Source organism: Lynx canadensis, chromosome E1 (assembly GCF_007474595.2).
Source record: "Lynx canadensis isolate LIC74 chromosome E1, mLynCan4.pri.v2, whole genome shotgun sequence".
Classification (NCBI taxonomy): domain Eukaryota; kingdom Metazoa; phylum Chordata; class Mammalia; order Carnivora; family Felidae; genus Lynx; species Lynx canadensis.
This window is the reverse complement of record NC_044316.2, coordinates 13,240,298-13,260,273: the sequence shown is the minus strand read 5'-3', so window position 1 is coordinate 13,260,273 and position 19,976 is coordinate 13,240,298. Positions and strand designations below refer to the sequence as shown.

The 19,976-nt window shown below is 43.4% G+C and overlaps 1 protein-coding gene across 1 annotated transcript; it reads left to right on the top strand.

Moving 5' to 3' along the window:
- The first annotated feature begins 17,864 nt into the window (after positions 1-17,864).
- On the top strand, positions 17,865-18,812 carry LOC115500928 (olfactory receptor 139). The gene has a single exon (XM_030295695.1). It carries the CDS (start codon positions 17,865-17,867, stop codon positions 18,810-18,812), a length of 948 nt encoding a protein of 315 aa, XP_030151555.1.
- The last annotated feature ends 1,164 nt before the right edge of the window (positions 18,813-19,976 follow it).

Sequence of the window (19,976 nt, the reverse complement as noted above, 5' to 3'; positions counted from 1 at the left end):
ATAAGAGATTTTACGGAACGTTGGAATACTTGTGACCAAATTTTGCCACTTTAATATTGAAGGATTTAGTTTTTTCGAGTAATCAAAGACCTTACAAAAACAAATCAAGAAACCTTATTTTTCTGAGCAAATGGGCGGGGGGGTGGGGGGAATCTTGTTTATAATTTCTTATCAAGAGTAGACCAGTAATCCAAGAAATCTTAGTCTTTTTTTCTTAACAGAGAGAAAAGCCAAATCTTAATTTTATATCATAATATTTTAAAAATTCATTTATTCTAGTGTTAGTCCTGACCACATATAAAATTCTTTTTCAAAGATTCCCCTTCACAAACGTTTTACAACTTTTTTTTTTTTTAACTTAGATTCTGTCCTAAATTTTCTCTCTCTAAATAACCAGTCTCATTTCAGGACAAAATTATTTTCTTTCCATCAACAAAATGTATTTTCATTCTTTACACCTTTCTTACATATCTCCTGCTTTCCTATATACATAAATTGCTTTTTTAAAAAATCATTTTCCAGCGATCTTAATCATATTTATCAGAGTTTTAATTCTTAGAAATCTTAGTCTAATCTTAGAAATCTTTTATTTATTTAACTTACTTGTTCTTAGCAATTACCCATGAAAACTTTATGAGACAGACAAAATTAACCATTATTTTAAGTCCCCTCTGCTTACACATTGCGACAGAGATAACATGAACTTAACCAATAAATTTAAATAGAATAAAAAGTTGGTTGCCTACATTATATTTGATGTCGATAACTCTAAAGCCATGTTTATTTTAATTAAATCAGTGACCTCAAATTAGCTTTAATATCGGATATATTGCATCCAAATCCACTAAGAAGTCAATCGGTTTGTTCCCCACTGGTCAATTTTATTTGGGGCTCCTGTGGGGAAATCTGAAGTGAGTGATTTAAGTCCAGGGGAGTCCTTGGACTCTTTCATGTTGATTTGGGAGGTGCTTCGCTTTGAACCTCACAAGGAGGTGGCCCAACAGCTTGGGGTGCTTTTTGCTCCTTGACAGTGAGGGTAGGACGAGCAAGAGCTGATGGCACTGGAGGCAGTGGACCGGGAGGGGGTACAGGAACAGGAAGCAGAGGCAAAGGTTTAAAATTTTTTTAAAACCTCCATCTCCTATCCGGTCTCCTGTCAGCCTCTGGAAGAGGAGAGGGCCGGCCACCAGTTCTGCTGCTTGTGCTTGGAGGGTGGATTTAGGATTTCTAGTGTCTGCCTGTCTTCCTTCTCCTGTTCCTCATTATTCCGACTACTGGGTAAGGGGTCAGTGTCTTAAATTTTCGTCATCTTTATCTCTTTGGACCATCGGTTAGGTCCTTTCCTGTGATGCATCTTTATTATGAAGTAACATAAAAGTATGGGTGTTGGGAATTTTATCCCGGCTCATGTGAACTTGAAAAAAACATTTGGATCAGTTTTTAGCCTTTTGTGTTTTAAAATGCTCAATTTTTACAAGCGCTTGCCTTTAAACCAATTAAATAGAGCTCTTTTACAGATTAATTTTAGCAATGCCCATCAACAGGTAGAGAAAATATCTCACATTTATAATACATATGGACACAAATGCACAAACAAAACGTAGTCTGCATTTCATCAATGTTTGTGGAGAGGACATTAAAGACCCAATTTCCATATATCCCCCTTTTATTAACACAAATCTAATTGTAAGACAGCATTATAATTTATGGATCTATTAATTAGTTATTTTCTGTTTCCAATTACATCACAACCGGTTTCTTGCAAAGACACCAAAAGCTGCAGCAAGGGACAAACCGAATGAAGCCAGAGTACCTCTGTGACTGTTGGTTCCTCCCCCAAAGCCAGGAGCTTCGTTGACTGAGCCAAATGGCTTCCTAGTTTCTGGTTACTTGGTCTCATAGCCGGCTTTCTCTACTTATGCACAAAAGAAACTAATTCAGACATGTCAAAAGAACCCCATTTGGGCCACCTGAGACTCAAGTTATCCTTCCAATTTTCCCACGTAAGTAACCACTTGCAAGTATAGGCTCTATATGTCCTATACATGTAGCTGGCTGGAGTTTCTTGTGGGTGGTTCTTGGTTTTCTGGGGGCTAGTTCCATCCTTTGAAGCATGGTTCCCCATTTCTTTTAGTCTCAGTTTTACTTTTAGAATAAGGCTTGAATAAGATTAAATGTGGTGGATCGAGAGGGTGCTGTTTGTGAGTGTCGCCAGTCGCCATGATAAACTCTCTTACGTGTCTTGGTTTCTTCCAGAGAGGTCCAAGACCACCGAGGGGGCTCGGGGCACTGGATGATTAATCCTTACGTGTGCGTTCCCTGACGAGCCAATCATTAATTATCTTATGAGATGGAAATTCTTATGGGACCCCTTGTCGTGACAGGCGCAACAAACACTGAGATCAGGGTCCTCAGGGTAGGGGAATGTAAGAAAAAAAGAGAGAAGAGAAGCCAGTTTGGGAACAGGAGGGTCCCCTGGGCTGATGGCCCAAGTGACGGCTTTATTGTTGCTGTACACAATCTTTTATATCCAGACTCTTATGGGTCAGGCCATTCTAAGAACAAACAGGTTTCACATAATCGCTGCCAACCAAAACATTTACTTCTGTGTTCCTTGTGAATTTTCTAAACGGGTCACAACAAGACCCTGTTGATAAGATTTCTAGCAAAACACAATTCCCATGTTTGTTTCTATCTGACTCGGGGTAGAAAAAGGGAGGTAGCATTACTGCCACCACCTGCAGACCACAGGCTTCAGGAATTAACTTTCTCAGCCTTGACAAGGCTTTCGTATGCCCTTGAAAGTGGGGGAATGGGAGGGGGAACCGCCGGGTTGGCTAAGTCAACTGGGAACCATTGCTCGACCCAGTCTCAGCCTGGCACCGGGGCCCGGCCTCCCACACCCCTAGACGTCTTGGGTAGTATCCTCAGACACTTCCGCTAGGCTTTCTGCCACCTGAAAGCACCATTCGACCAGAAGGAGCAAGTGTCCCTTCTCTTCAGAGCTCAGTGATTCAGCCTCTCATATTTCTAACCAGAAAATGGATTCAAGCCTTGTATTAATAAGATCAATTAGTATCACGCCAAATTAAAACAACCAACCCATCCACTTTCCCCCTCTAGGTTATTCCCACCTAGAGAACATTACCGCTCAAATCAAAGTCATGACCATCAACACAAATTAGGGACGTCCGGATATCGCCAGATACACCTGTGAAATGTGAGCAGTCAGAGGGACACAAGGGGCTGTGTTGGTTCCGAGGGCCACGTTCCAGATGATCTGCGCCCCCCGCCCACCAAGGTGTTCTCAGCCAAGCTGCTCCGGTATTCTGACAACAGTGCCAAGAACTGTTAATGCAAAATGAACAAATCTTTCACAATTTCTAAAAAAAAAAAAAGGACGAGAGTTTCGAGCCCAAGTGAGGACAGCTGCCTGGAATATATAATCTTCACAAAGAAGAGAGTGCTTTGGGGAAGGAATTTTAATACAGGATTATATATGGGTTTTGTGTTTTTTTTGTTACATCAACAGTTGTAAATCATCATGATGAAGGACATTTCAGAAAATTACCATTATTTTATGCTTTTAGTATGTGCAGGTGGCAGGCTTTAGGGGTATGAGAATGGAACTTAGGGAGATTTTTCCTCCTTAGTTTGGAATGTTTCCTTTAGGTTATTTGCTAATGAAACACATACAGTGTGTGCTCAGGGCAGGAAGATTGCCCATGCTTTGAAGTTTGGTGAAGTCATGGTGACCTTGGTAAAAGCGTAGCTTCCCCGAGAGCCCAGGAACAGGGCCCACAAACGTTAAAGTTGAAAATGTCCTTTATCACACTTTAGGAGAGTACCCTTTGTGTGTTGCTTGTGTCCTGTTGTGTCTGGGTCACTTTTCCTTTCAGTGCAGCCTTCTGCACTGACTCCCTGCCTGTTGTGGGCTGTGATCTCTGCGGTGTGGGTGGGACCCAGGCAGGCCAGCTCTGAGGGGACTGCCCACCCACCCCTGAACTTGAGAGGGGGTATTGGCGTTAGCAACATTTGTGTGGGGCCTCTGGTCCCACGCCCCATCCCTGAAGCGCTTCGGCTGCTTTAACAGCATTTGCCCTGAGCCCTGGGCTGAGGCTAGCGTGCCTGGTGTGGTGTGTCCTCTCGAGAAACTGCGGGCCTGGCACGTGCTGGCCGGTTGGGTAGCTGGCGCCCATGCAGCCCCACCTCCTGCAGAAGGGCCGGTGTTTATGCTGGAAGGTGGGGGAGGAAATTGGCACCTGCCAGCTCCCTTGTTTTTTGAAGTGCCCCCAACACACTCCGAGATCAGTATGAACAGATCTGTGTCCCGTTTGCCCCCGTGGTGTGTAAACTGCCCTTTTTGCCTTGCCTCTCTGCACAGACTGCAATCCCTTTCAGGGCCAGGTACCCAGCTATCTCTCACCCTCCTGGCAGCCCAGTGCTGAGTCAGCTGACTTTTAGAGCTGACTTTTAAAGGCTCCACCTGGGTGGCTCAGTCAGTTAAGCATCCTTCAGCTCAGGTCATGATCTCACAGTCAGTGAGTTCGAGCCCGGTGTCAGGCTCTGGGCTGACACCTCGGAGTCTGGAGCCTGCTTCAGGTTCTGTGTCTCCCTCTCTCTTTGTTCCTCCCCAGCTAACGCTCTGTCTCTCTCTAAAAAAATAAATATAATAAAAATAAAATTAAAACATAAAAAAAAAAATTAAAGCTTTGGGCTCCAAGTCCCATTGCTTATACAAATTCAGCCCCTTGGTTTTTAAAAGCCAAATGTTTGGGGGATAAGTTTTCCCCACGTGAGCTCCCCAGTGTGAGTGATGTGAAACTGGTGGGGTTCAGAGCCCTCCGCCAAGAAAGAATTCTTGAGACATCTTCAGTGCAAAAGGTGGCTTTTTTAAAGCACAGGGACAGGACCTGTGGGCAGAAAGAGCTGCACTGGGGTTGTGATGGGTGACTGATCATATACCTTCAAGTTTGGAGGGAGGGCGTGGTTAGGGATAGAATAAGTCTGTAAGGAATTCTGAAAGCAGAATTCTGTGCTTGATGGGGACCTTGACGGGGCTTGCTGTTGTTAGGAAAAGATCATTCAGTACTAACAAAATCTTAGTCATGAGACTCTTCAGATCAGTGGGCCATATGCATGGCTAACATATAACATATATGCTAACATATATTTGGGGGCTAGAGATAAAGGAAGTTTCCAAAGGAGTTTCTATATGTTAAAGGAGATTTACAGGATCCTGGGGGGTCAGGGTAATTTTAAGCTAAGATTGCCTTTTGGCTTTAGCAGTGTTAACATCGAGGCAGCCGAGTTCCTAGGGGAAGGTCACTCTGCCTGTCTCAAGGACTTGTCAAAGGGCTGTAAGCTGTAAGGAAATTTAATTTTTTTCTTTTGCCTTTGTTTTCCACATTGTAAGGGCCAGTTTCTCTGCCGGCTCCCTGCATGTAGCTCCCTCCCTCCCGGCAGCAGCCTCCCTCCCCACTTCTGGCCTTTCAGATGCAGCTTCTTCTCTTTGGATCGCTCTCTGGTTTATTGACTTGGATGTGGATGGTATCTACAGTAAAACCTGGAATTGCCAGTAACTGGTCCTGCTTGTATTGATGTTCTAATTTAGGGGCATTTGGCAATATTGGGAAAGGCTTTATCTGTAACGTATGTTTGCTTCCTAGAACTTTCTGGTTCTGTCTGAACCCTAAACTTACAATACAGGTTACTTGTACCAGCACACCAGATGTGCTCAAGCAATATCAACGGGATGCATCTGTCTTGTTTTAAGGAAGACAGTCGCAATAGTTAGGCATTATCTAGGGAGAGAAAAGAGGTACAAGACCTGCCAAGACATTAGACCTGACACGAAACTGAACCCCACATATTTTCATAAAAGCATAAGTCTATTAAATTATTAATTGATTCCTAAAGCACTCATTGAGCACCTAAAATGTAACAGGACTCATAGTAAGTATTGAGATGCAGAGAAGAGTAAAACAAAAGCTCTGGTCTCAAGATGATTCCTTGATAGAAAAGGGACCCAAGGAGGCCAAAGTGGCAGAAACACGAAGGGTTGTAGGTGCTGTGTGTTAGGTGGCTTACGTGCACAGTGACGATAAAGAGAAAACTCTTTTGTGAAAGGACAGTGACAGTATTGCCAAAGGGCATCCTGGTAGAGATGCAGATTGAGCCGTGTGTTTAAAGATGAGCCGACATTCGCCAGGCTGACCAGGGAGGGTCTCATTCCAGGCAGAGCGTGACCTCTTCAGGGACCCTTTGAGAGGAGTCAGAGTAGGAGATGGTTGCGGAGGGGAGTTGGGAAAGGGGGATCACAGAGTTGCAGCTGTGACTGGAGAAAGGGAAGTACTGAGGGGGACAAGGGGGAAACAGAAGACTAAAGGAGATTTGGGTTTTGTTTTAGTTTTGTTTGAAAGTGAGAAGAGCTGCATGGTTTACATGCTGGTATGCAAACACCAACCCAAAGGAAAGGTTGAGAGGCCCCCAAAAAGGAGATAGTTGCAGTGAGATACAAAGGAATGAGAAAATGTAACAGTTATGGCAGAAATGATTGCGTTTCTATATAATGACACATTTATTAAGAGAAAGTGCTTATTTAAGCACTCATTGAAAGAAATAGAATATAATAATTAAGTACTGATAATAATAATTTCACCTCCCAGTCATTTCTTTTGCTAATAAATTATTTCATGAATAATTGATTAAATTGTTAACAGTGTCTACTCGCTGTACTGCTTTAACACCTGCCTTCAAGGAAGTTATAATACGCGGAAAATTATAATAAAATGCATTAATTACAATGATAGAGTTACGCACAGCTTATTATAAAGCCCAGAGATTTAACCATCACTTACCCACAGAACCTTCAAGCATTGAAAACCAGGCCTGGTTATCATGCAGTACTCATATAAGGATTAAATTAATAAAGGTATATAAAAGTTTTTTTCGTTTATTCATTCACCCAGCAAATGTTTACTGAAGTCCTGCTAAACATCCTACTAAGTGTCTATGCTGCACAGTAGGGCACAGAGAGAACCCATTCTGTTGTGGCAGAGTGCTGTAATCATGTTAGTTATTAACATACAATCAGTATTTTCATTCGAGAGTCCAGGCATAAATTTCTCTCTTGAAAGCTAACATGAGAACTGTCAGCATGCTGTGGGTTTAAGCATATAAAAATACCCCTAAATATAGTAATAATTCCTTACATGCAAATAGTACTTCCCAATTCACACAAACACTCCCATGCTCAGCATCTTATTTGATTTTCTTTTTTTCTTTTAATTTTTTTTTAACGTTTATCTATTTTTGAGAGAGAGAGAGACAGAGCATGAATGGGGGAGGGGCAGAGAGAGAGGGAGACACAGAATCAGAAGTAGGCACCAGGCTCTGAGCAGTCAGCACAGAGCCTGACGCGGGGCTCGAACTCAGGGACCGCGAGATCGTGATCTGAGCTGAAGTTGGACGCTTAACCGACTGAGCCACCCAGGCGCCCCTCTTATTTGATTTTCAAGACATCTTGTGTGGCCTGTAGTACAGGCAACATTATTATTCTTCCTTATACAGGTGAAAAACCTGAAGTACAACCATTTTTCATTCAAGATCACAGTGTCAGAAAAAAATCCTAGAACTTGACACACTTGGAATCTGGAAGATGTTTCCAAGGATGAGCGGAATATTTTAAATAATTTTGAATGAAGTCGCATAGAGACATTACAGCTGTTTATAGCACATTCTTTTTTTTTTTTTTCAGGCTCTGTTGTGAAGTTTATAGCACACTCTAATAAAAATAGTATCATGTTCTTCTTTAATAAAATAAGAAGCATGTATTTCAAACCTAGAACCAAATGATATTCTTAATGGCAAAACTCTAGAAGCTATGTCCTCTGAACTCAAGGCCAAAGTGCATGTGCCCATTATAGTCATAGAAATTTACATATAACTGAATTGTGATTTCTGTACTTTGGAAAATGTTGCTACTTTAGTAAGGCACCCTGAATTACCTTATTCATTTGAATTATTTTATCTGCTCTGATGACCCCTTGTCTCCAGGCTTCAGATGCATATATTCATCAGTCTGAGGGATGTTTCCACATGCATTGCAAACCCAACATGTAAGTGGTTAAGCTCATCTTGCCAGCCTTGCTATTCTTTTAATATCAGCTCATTTGTATGCCACCATCTGCTCTCCTAAGAATTAAAACCAGAGGTCATTAACTCCTTCCTTGACCCTGTTAGCATCCTTGACCTCTCCATTCAGCATGCATCTGTGAGCCAATAAAAATGACCTGGAACACATTCACATGTAGTTGGAGTTCTGACACCTCTACTCTTTTTCATTCCTTCTGTTCTCTCTGAGATCACATTTCTACATAACTCTAAACTTTCTTCCTTTGAAATTGGCCTTTCTCCTGCCTCTGGTGCCTGAACCTGGCACTTAGCCTTGCTCTTCTAGGGTTCTGAGGTTCTTCTAATGTTAGAACCTCAGTTTTCCTCTGCAACTTTCTATACCCTGACCCCTCTTTGCTTTAGGCCAGGCCTTGAGATGCCCAAACTTGGCCTCTTGCTTCATTTTGCTGTCCGGGCCATTTTCCAGGAGGACTGCACAGAATTTTCGGTTGTTCTGCAGGCAACATTTTATAGTCCTTACACTGGACTCCGGGAACTACAGGGAGACACTGGTTCTGTATGAGTCAGGGATTTCAGGTCACTGACCACAAACTGACCAGAATTGCCTACTGCATTGGAACCAGTCATGAAAAGGCCTCAGGGAGAAGGAGGTGTGGACCAGGCCTAGGTTTAGTATGTCCTGTTATGAATCTGGTGCAAGACAGTACTGTGTGCATAAGAAATACATGTAGCCACCACCGCCCCCCACCCCCGCCCCGATCAGTACATAGGAAACTTCATTAGATGACCATTGTACTACCCGGTAGTCCCGATATCCTCCCACTGGGAACTTATTAGCATATCACTTCGGTGTGGACAAACCCTACACATCACGTATTAGCATAGCCACCATTTCTTTTTTTTTAAAAAAAAATTTTTTTTTCAACGTTTATTTATTTTTGGGACAGAGAGAGACAGAGCATGAACGGGGGAGGGGCAGAGAGAGAGGGAGACACAGAATCGGAAACAGGCTCCAGGCTCTGAGCCATCAGCCCAGAGCCTGACGCGGGGCTCGAACTCACGGACCGCGAGATCGTGACCTGGCTGAAGTCGGACGCTTAACCGACTGCGCCACCCAGGCGCCCCATAGCCACCATTTCTATTAATAAATCCCCGCAGCTTTTATTTTACCTGCCTCCTTTGCATATGTTCATCATGCTTAAAACCCATATCCAGGTTAATTGCCTACAGGAAATGTCCAAATAGGAGGCAGAGAGTTTCTTACACTGTAAGAGTATCACTTAAGGCCTGTGATCCTAATGTAACTTCAACTATCACCCCAAACAGGATGAGTGTAAAGAAAAACACACCCACACACACTGTGATCAAACTGCTGAACACCAAGGATAGTCTTGAAAGCAGTCAGAGAAGACAGAAACATCACATGGAGAAGAACAAAGGTAGGAATGAGAACAGACTTGTTATTAGGGGATGGGCAGCCTAGAAGAAAATAGAGCAAGAGCTTTAAAACATTGAAAGAAAAAAAGCTGCCAACTCAGAGACTTTATCCAGCAAAAATATCTTTCAAAAATGAAGGTGAAAAAGGATTTTCCCAGAGAAAAAAAATAAAGCTAAAAAAAATTTATCACCAGTAGATTTACACCAAAAGAAATGTTAAAGTTCTTGGGGGTGCCTGGGTGGCTCAGTCGGTTAAGCGTCCAACTCTTGGTATCAGCTCAGGTCATAATCTCGCAGTTTGTGGATCAAGCCCTGCATCCACCAAGCGTGGAGCCTGCTTAGGATTCTTTCTCACTCCCTCTCTCTCTCAAAATAAATAAAATTTTAAAAAACTTAAAAAAAAGAAATGTTACAGTTCTTTTTTATATTTATTTATTTTTGAGAGACAGAGAGAGACAGAGCATGAGCAGGGGAGGGGCAGAGAGAGAGGGAGACACAGAATCAGAAGCAGGCTCCGAGCTGTCAGCACAGAGCCCGACGCGGGGCTCGAACCCACAAATGGTGAGATCATGACCTGAGCCACCCAGGCGCCCCAAGAAATGTTACAGTTCTTGAGGCTGGAGTATGATATCAGATCAGGTATTCAGGAATGTAAATTGGTCCATCATCTAAAATGAATCAATTTTATTTACCATGTCAGCTGACTAAACATGGAAAACCATATTATGGTCTCAATCCATTCAGAAAAACCATGTGACAAAACTTCAACATTTATTCATGGTGAAAACTCACAGGAAGCTAGAGATGGAAAGTAACTTCATCAGCTTGATAAAGGATATCTGCAAAGAACTTAGAACTATATCATAAATAATAGAGAAAGGCTGAATGTGTTGCCCCTGAGATCAGGGATGAGGGAAGGAAGCTGGCATTCACAACTACTATTTAACATTATTTTGGAACTTCTAGATAGTACAAGGCAAGACAAAAATAAAAACCCTACAGATTGGAAAGTGGAAGAAATAAAACTGTCCACATTCAAGATGACATGATCTTCTTTGTTGACAATCCCAATCTACCAAAAGCTACTAGAACTAATAAGTGAGTTTGGTGAGGTCAAGTAAACAAGATCAACACAGAATATACAATATGGACTATGCAAAAATCGGTTATATTTCAATATATTAGCAAAAAAATTGAAAGTTGATACCAAAACAATACCACTTACAATACCATAAAAAAAACATGAAATGGGGATAAAATAAACAAAATATGTACAAGACGTATACACTGAAAACTGCAAAACGTTGCTGAGAAACATAGAAAGACCTATATGAATGGAGAGATATGCCATGTTCATGGACCAGAAAACTCAGTATTGTTAATATGTCATTTCTTCCCGAATTAATCTATAGATCTTGGCATGTGTTTTATAGAAATTGGCGGGGCGCCTGGGTGCCGCAGTCGGTTAAGCGTCCGACTTCAGCCAGGTCACGATCTCGCAGTCCGTGAGTTCGAGCCCCGCGTCAGGCTCTGGGCTGATGGCTCAGAGCCTGGAGCCTGTTTCCGATTCTGTGTCTCCCTCTCTCTCTGCCCCTCCCCCGTTCATGTTCTGTCTCTCTCTGTCCCAAAAATAAATAAACGTTGAAAAAAAAATTAAAAAAAAAAAAAGAAATTGGCAAGCTGATTCTACATTTTATATGAAAGAACAAAGGACCTAGAATGGTCAAAGTAACTTAGAAAAAGAATAACAAGTTTGGGGTATGTAAACTACCGATTTCAAGACTTAACTGTTAAGCTACAGTAATCAAGACAGTGAATATTGATGTAAGGATAAACACATTGATCAATGGAATAAAATCGAGAATCCAGAGGTACACTCATACGTATATGGACAATTTATTTTTGTCAAAATTGCCAAAAAAAAACAGTCTTTCAACACATGGTACTGAAACAACTATACATCCATATAAAAAAAAAAATCCTCAACTCAACCCTTTCCTTGCACCATATCACACACACAGAAAAACCTTCAAAATGGATCCTAATCTGAGTGTAAGCACTAAAACCATAAAACTTCTAGAAAACAATAGAAGAAATATCTTTGTGATTTGGATTAGACAAAGATCTCTTAGATAAGATGCAAAAAGCATGAATCAGAAAAAATTGATAAATTGTACATCAATAAAACTTTAAATATCAGCGATTCAAAGGAAACAATTAAGAAACTAAAAATACAAGACTGGAAAAATATTTGCAAGACACTTACCTGGTAAAAGACCAGTATCCGGAATGTATAAAGAATTTTTACAATAGAACAAGAAGTAGAAAAACCACCCATTTGGGATGGAGGGCAAAATATTTAAACAGACACTTTGTCCAAGACATATGATGGTGAGTAAGCACATGAAAAGATGCTCAATATCACTGAGGAAATACAAAGTTAAACCACAATGAGATACTGCCACACACCTAATAGTAAACGTTAAAAATTCTGATGACATTACGTTTGATGCACAACTGGGAATCTCACACTTTGCTGGTAGGAATGCAAATGGTCTAGCCAGTTTGGAAAACAGTTTGACTGTTTCTTATCAAAATAAATATTCACCCACCTGGAGTCCAGCCTTTACGCTCTTGGTATTTTCCAAGGAGAAATGAAGACAAATATCCACACAAAGAACTGTATGCACATATTTATTGTAGCTTTATCTGTAATGGCTAAAATCTGGAAACAACCCAAATGTGCATTAACTAGTGATTAGCTGAACAACTTGCTATATATCCATACAGTGGCTGGACTACTAGTACGGCCAACATGCATGAATCTCAAAAAGATTATGCTGCTTGAATGAATCCAGTTATAAAAAGTCTACTTACTGTATGATTTATGACAGTCTGAAAAAGGCAAAAACATAGGGACAGAAATCAGATCAGAGGTTGCCATGGGCTATGATGTAGAAAGGGGATTGTCCACAAGGGGGCAGAAGGGAACATTTTGGAGTGGTTGAAATGTTTTACATATTGATGGAGATGGTACATCCATGACTGTATACTTTTATCACAATTCATCAAAATTTACAATTGAAATTATACTTTAGTTAACCCGACCTTTTAAAGTTATGCCTTAAAAACCCAACGTGAAAAACAAATGAGAGGAAAAGTGCCAAAATCAGCTTAGCTGGGGCCCTGAGTTCCACCACAGCCCCCCACTCTCTGGCCTTGGCAAATCATCTCAGCCCTCTGGATCTTATTTCCATCTGTAACATGGTGACTGTTTATCACCTTTCCTCCTTTCCTGGAGACATTAGGAGCTTGGAGTGATGTCATAAATCTAATGGTTCTTTAACAGAGTCCAAAATACTCGGCAGATGAGAGAGACCCTTAAGGACCAAGGTTGTTTGTCTGCCTCTGGCTTCTTGTGCAATCCCTGAGAGAGTTCATTTTTAGGGCCTCTAAGTGCTCGTTAGCTGCCAATTAGAGCACCAGGACAGACCTCTGGGTCACTGCCTCACACCTTTTAAAAGTGTTTGGAGACAGGCCACCTTGGGTCAGCTTACCACTCACCCCCATCTCTATAAGACCCAGGCAAGAGTACTAGCCAGAGTGCTCACAGAAAGGTAAGCCCCACCACGACTTCTCACTGCTCCAGAACCCCTAGTTTCCTCCCGTCTTGAGTAAGGGTGAATGGACATCACTCAAGGTCTTCACGTGGCTTTTTCCTTGTTGATAAAACAAAGAATTGAGTGATGCTTGGATTCAGGGAAGGTAGAGAAATATGGTGAGGTTTCCATTCTGAGTGACTGGAAGATTGAAGGACAGAGCTGGCAAACAGAAGGACATCAGAGGGAACTGACTGGGCTAAAGAGAAGGGGGAAATGAAGAGTCTGGGAGAGCCAAGGAGGCTATTTAGGTTGGTTGGGGCAGAGCAGCCTGTATTTACCTTTAAGTAAACCTAGAGAGAATGCAGTACAGCCTTTCACATTACAGAAGAAAAAGGGACGAATGGATGGATAGATAGATGATAGATAGCCTTGGAAAACAGCAGGGGCTGGCAGAAAATGAACAAGTTCTCCATTCAGAACAAACTCTTGCTCATGTGAAATTCAGCAAGTTAATTTTTTTGAGCCTCTTTTTTCTCATTTGTAAGATGATTACCTATCTTTAAGAATGTTTGCTAAGGTTAAATGTAACATATAATGCAGTAACATATAATAGAGTCAAATGGAGTAATATACCTGAAAGAAGGTTTGTATTTATGTAAACATTAGCTTTCTGTTTTATTTCTTTTCATTCCTTCTTTCCTCTCTCCATCTCTCCCTTCTTTTTTTCCTTTTTCCAAGGTCCCAGTGCTAGTAGAAACTTGTTTATAACACAAATGACATAAGTCCCTGAACTCCAACTCCACAGCTCTTTCCATTTTGCTGAGTTGTCATTCTTATAAACCAGAAGAATAAGAGAGGGACAAAGAGAGGGGGGTGGGGGAGAAGAAAAAGTAGAGGGGGGGTATTATGCATGACTTTGTGGAGAGAAAGAATTATGCAGGGCAAATTGGAACAGAGAACTTGACATGAACTGAACGTTGTGTGAACCGGCAGGGTGGGAGATGATTGGGGTGGGGAGTGGACAGATGTGTCCAGGATGGAGAGATGTTGCTGCTGCTCAGAGCAAGAATGAACTCTTGCCACTGTGCTATGTGACATTGGATTGTGTCACTGCTATGATTTCCAACCCAGATTGGGCTTGCCTTAATGTTAAGCTAGGAAAATCCATCTTGTGAGGACATTTCCTCTGGTGACAAGGGATCCCGACAAATACCCACTCCCTTCTCACCAAATAACCTGCCTGTCCCAGAAGTGGCAGGTGTTGGGGCACTCTTGATGTGTCCCCTGCCGCCTTTGGTCAGACCCCCAGCTCTGCTCCTCACTGTCTGCCTAAATGTGGACAAACTACCTTACCTCTTTGTGCCTCAGTTTTCTGTCTGTACAATGGGGATTATAATAGTATCTACTTCAGAGGCTTATTTAAGATTAAATGAGGTAATACAGGTAAAATATTCAGAACATTGCTTAACACATAGTAAGATCTAATTAAGTCTCAGTTATTATTATTACCTCCCTTACAGGCTTTTTGTGTGGACTGAATGAGGGAAAACATAAAAGCAACTTGGGTACAAAGTACTTGATAAATGTTACCTGTCACTGGCTGTCACTCCAATCCCAGCACCCCCAGGAAACCCTCTCTTGTTAGTCATAAGCTGACTTCGAAGGCTACACTTTGCTGGGCCTCCTCAGCACTGGGGGAGGGATTCTATGCATGGGACCAACTCACAATGGAAGAAATTTATCCTCTCCAATCATGGAACAGGAAGAGGCGAACAATGAGGAAGGGATTATTGCCCATTCGCTTTTTATAGAACGAAGGCAAGAAGGGTTGGGAGAAACCCTTAGGCTCCTTCATCCGGCAGCAATCGCTGCCTTCAAATCTGTGCACAGGAGACCTCCTTGGCGGCTAAAAAAACCACTCCCAGCCTCAAGAAAACCCACAGCCGACCTCAGAGGGAAAGAGAGGGGTGGTATCCATGAGAAAGAACCCTGCTATACTCAGAGGTCTTTTTCCTATGCTTTTTCAACACAAAGTAGTAATTTTTTTTCTGTTGTATTTCAGTAAACGGAGCAAGTCCCTCTTCCTTTATTAAGGAAATTTAACTTGCCCTTCTTAACTGCTGATACTGGTGAAATCTGAGTCATGTTATCTACATGTCCTGTCTCCTTCGTCAGATAGTGGCTGTCAGGTCCTCTGTTTCCTAAAGCCCAGGGAGCTCAAGTCTTCCAAGTGTCCCTGTCTCCTCCCACCAGTTCAGCTGAAGGCTTTTTTACAGTCCTTCTGATCCAGGTAGGCGACCTATGAACCTCTCTTAGAACTCCACAATCACTACAGTGTGATTTCCTTGAAGGCAAGAGCACCTTTTCTCCTTACGTGTTGCCTTTACAACAGTCTGACCAGGAAAGCTGTATCTGATGGACAAGCCATGATCCCTGCCCTACCTCCAGCATGCTGGAGAGGTGCATCTAGGAGACACGTACCTGTTTAGGGCAAAGGAGGCATTGCCACTCTACTCTGTGAGTGTAGCCCTTGGCAGAGCTAAAGTTTGCCCGGCATCGCGATAGAAAACAGAACCCAAATGTACAGTGTCAGTGGCTGGCTTCCCACTGAGGGGACCGGTGGTGGTCCCAGGTGGGAGGTAGATTCTGGAAAGGAAGGTATAACCTGTGAGAGACTAGCAGTCTTCTTTCTCCCACTGAGGGTCGGCGCTGGCCCGACAGAGTTTGAGCCCAACAGATTGCCAACGGTTTTCACAGAAAAGGACAGAATGGAGGTGCCAGGAGTAGTGTAGAGTCTCCTGTGGTAGCCTGTTAGCATAATCTACATTCTGTGTCTTGTGCTATCGATTTTGAGTGGTCCAAGTCGTGACTCTGTAACCTACTCCTCACAATGGTTCAGTTCCCTACCCTTTCTCCATATGCAAGTGCTAGAATGATCCAGGTTATCAATGATCTCATCAGAGGAGGGAAAGATCAGTTAAAAACTGGGGTGCATAAGGGGGCGCCTGGGTGGCTCGGTCAGATGAGCGTCTCACTTCGGCTCAGGTCATGATCTCGCGGTTTGTGAGTTCGAGCCCCATGTTGGGCTCTGTGCTGACAGCTCAGAGCCTGGGGCCTGCTTTGGATTCTGTGTCTCCCTCTCTCTCTGCCCCTCCCCTGCTCACCGCTCTCTCTCTCTCTCTCTCTCTCTCTCTCTCTCAAAAATAAATAAACATGAAAACAATTTTTTTAAAAACTGGGGTGCATAAGGAAGATTTCTTTGAGATGATGGGACAATGACCCAGGACTGAGCCTTGAAGGATGGAGTCGTGATGCGTGAAAGAGAGAGAATGTTCTAGTTAGAAGGGAGCACTAGCACAGTCCTGGACAAAGGGTGGCTTAGCAGAGGCAAGAGTCAAGCAGAAGGAGGCCCCAAAGCTACCTTTCCAGAGCCACTGATGCAGTCCCATGAAAGAACTTTTGACTTCATGGCTTCACTCCTCAGTTGTCCAAGGATTTGTTAGGTAAACGGAACTTCCACTATGTGCAATAGAGTAGAAGCTGGCTAAATGTTCCCTGGGACTTCAGCTGCCCTATTTTCCCTTGGCAAATCTCCTGATCTCCCATCCCACCCCCTAAAAAATCATCATTCTTCCCCATATCTCTTAATAGCAACTCCAGTTGTTCAGGCCAAGAATCTTGGAATCATCCCTGTACTTCTCTTTCTCTCACACTTCATGCCTGGTCTGTTAGTTCCACCGTCAAAATATATGCAGAATCTACAACCTTCAACAAATAGACAACAATTGAATAAAAGGATGGATGGATGGATGGATGGGATCTTGACTTCTTTCAATAGCTGTAGTGATACCAAGACCTGAAGACTTAGGAAAACCTTTCCTCTCTGTAGCACACAATGTCATTTATAAAGCTTCAGTAACAATACACCCAAGTTCTGTAAGAGGCAGTACAGGTGTCGATTTAGGGAGTCAGACAGTCCTGAGTTTGAGACCCTACTTTACAGCCCCGGACTACTTATTTAACCTTTAAAAACCCCAGGGTCCAGATTACACCGATATAATAGCAGTTACCCCACAGAGCTCTATGAAAATTAAATATGAAAATAAATATGAAGTTCTTAGCACAGCTCTCAGAGTTTATACTTTCAGCGCTTTCTTAAGTCACCTTCGTGTCCTTCCGTATTTAGCGTCTGAGTGCTTCTGTACTTTGGTCTGCTCCTTGCTCCTCTCTTTGCTCACTCTCCCTTTGCATCTCTTCTTGATTTTGTGAGATCTTGTCCTCCTACCCTTCTTTAGATTGTTCCTACTCTCCTATATTGTGCTTTCTACAACCTCATCTATTCATCTATTCACTGAGCTAGTCAGAACTGCTATTCAGCACTACACACAGATACAACCTTAATAGCTGTTAAAATGCTGGTAAATAGTCAGTGTCCTGGGCCCCAGAGTAGTTTCTCTGCCCCAGCCCCTTCCCTAGGATCCCCTGGATCTCAGCCTGAAACAGCAATTAAAGGTCCATGTCTGGCATCGTGGGGCCCTCCAGGAGACTGCTTAAGCTCTAGGCTGGTAGGTGCCCACGCCATATTACCCCAGCATCCAGTAGCCACAGATTAGGTGCCTACTGTGTGTCTCTTTCCTTCTCTGGCAGGTTCAGGTCTTCTCCCACTACAGAGCTCAGCAGCAGCAGCCTATGGAGCCAGGCACCTGGGCGAACAGGACAACTGTCACTGAGTTCATCCTTCTTGGCCTGACAGAAAACGTAAGACTGAAACCCATCCTTTTTGTCGTCTTCCTCTTTGCCTATGTACTCACCATAGGGGGCAACTTCAGCATCCTGGCTGCCATCTTTGTGGAGCCCAAACTCCACACTCCCATGTACTACTTCTTGGGGAACCTATCTCTGCTGGACATTGGATGCATCACTGTCACTGTCCCTCCAATGCTAGCATGTCTCCTGCCCCCCCAGTGCAGAGTCCCCTACGCTGCCTGCATTTCACAGCTCTTCTTCTTCCACCTCCTGGCCGGTGTGGACTGTCACCTCCTGACAGCCATGGCCTATGACCGCTACCTGGCCATCTGCCAGCCCCTCACCTACAGCACCCGCATGCGCCGTGAAGTCCGGGGTGCCCTGGTGGCCATTTGCTGCACTATCTCCTTTATCAATGCTCTGACTCACACAGTGGCTGTGTCTGTGCTTGACTTCTGCGGCCCTAATGTGGTAAACCACTTCTACTGCGACCTCCCACCCCTTTTCCAGCTCTCCTGCTCCAGTATCCACCTCAATGGGCAGCTGCTTTTTGTGGGGGCCACTTTCATGGGGGTGTTCCCCATGATCCTCATCTCAATGTCTTACGCCCACGTCACAGCTGCAGTGCTACGAATCCGTTCAGCAGAGGGGAGGAAGAAGGCCTTCTCCACGTGTGGCTCCCACCTCACCGTGGTCTGTATCTTTTATGGAACTGGCTTCTTCAGTTACATGCGTCTGGGCTCAGTGTCAGCCTCAGACAAAGACAAAGGGATTGGGATCCTCAATACTATCCTCAGCCCCATGTTGAACCCACTCATCTATAGCCTCCGGAACCCTGATGTGCAGGGCGCCCTGAAAAGGGTGCTGATGGGGAAGCGGCCTCCTGAATGAGAAGGCAGGGCATCAAAATACCCCTCCCTCTTAGAGCACCCCCCGGCTTTCCCATGCTGAAGGCATGATGTCGGTCACAGGTGTCTTCGTGGGTGGGTTGAGGGATGGGAGGAAAGTAGATAGTATGGACCAGAGTAGAGGATGGTTTATCTTGGATTGGGGAGAAAAGCTAAAGCTGGTAGGAGATGGATTAAAGTCAGGTGGGAGAAAATTATAATGTGGGTCAGGAAATGGGACACAAATCAACTATTTGTTTAAGTTCAATGAGTGTTCAGCTGAAATATATTTAAAATGCTAATAAAAGCAAAATGTTTGTACCCTCCACTCACCTTTTAAGACAAAATATATTCGTACCAGAGTAGGGGGTGTGGTTTTTAGAAGATTCTTCTTCAGGAAATAAACCCAGGATTGTGTCATTAAATTGAGGTTTGACATAGCCTAGGAGGGGGCATTGGGACCTGTCCGAACACCCTGCCAGCATCTTCTTCAAAGCAACGTTGCCACATGCGGGCTCCGCAAACCAGTGTCCCCATCCTGAGTAATCAGTGGGAACACCACAATTTTCATGTCCGTGTGCGAACTGACTCCCGCAGCTCCTGCACCAAAAATGTGAGGACGGAGCATGTTTCAGGAGAAGGAGCACTCAGAATAGTAAGGCACCCCTCTCAAAGTCCAACAAACTCATCCTGATACGAAATTGTAGGACACAGCTGGGGCAACTTTTGGTGAAATGAAGGTACTATGGACATTTTTAGGCCAAAAAAGAAGGAGGAGGGGGGCAATATGAGGAAGATACTGGATATAAAAGAAAAAAAAAACCCACTGTTTTTGATGAAATAAAGGCAATCACTGAGTTTGCCATAAAAGAGCAACACTTTCCGAACCGTGTGAACTGAGAGAATCCTGCCTGAAGCTACAGCCAAAGAAGAGTCTCCTGCCTGCAGAGAATTAGGAAGAGAGCATTTCGTTCGCAAAGCTGAGCACAGAGCACCAGGGTGTGCAATCCCGTAACACCCAGAAACCGGGATCCACTTAACTTAGAGCACGCGACAGGGGAGGGGTAATAAACGAGTCATCATGTGCTATGACAAAGTGGTTGTCTTTAATTCATGTTCTGAAGCGCATGGTTTTTTTTAGGCCTGCCTTTAGATATTGTGAATTTTG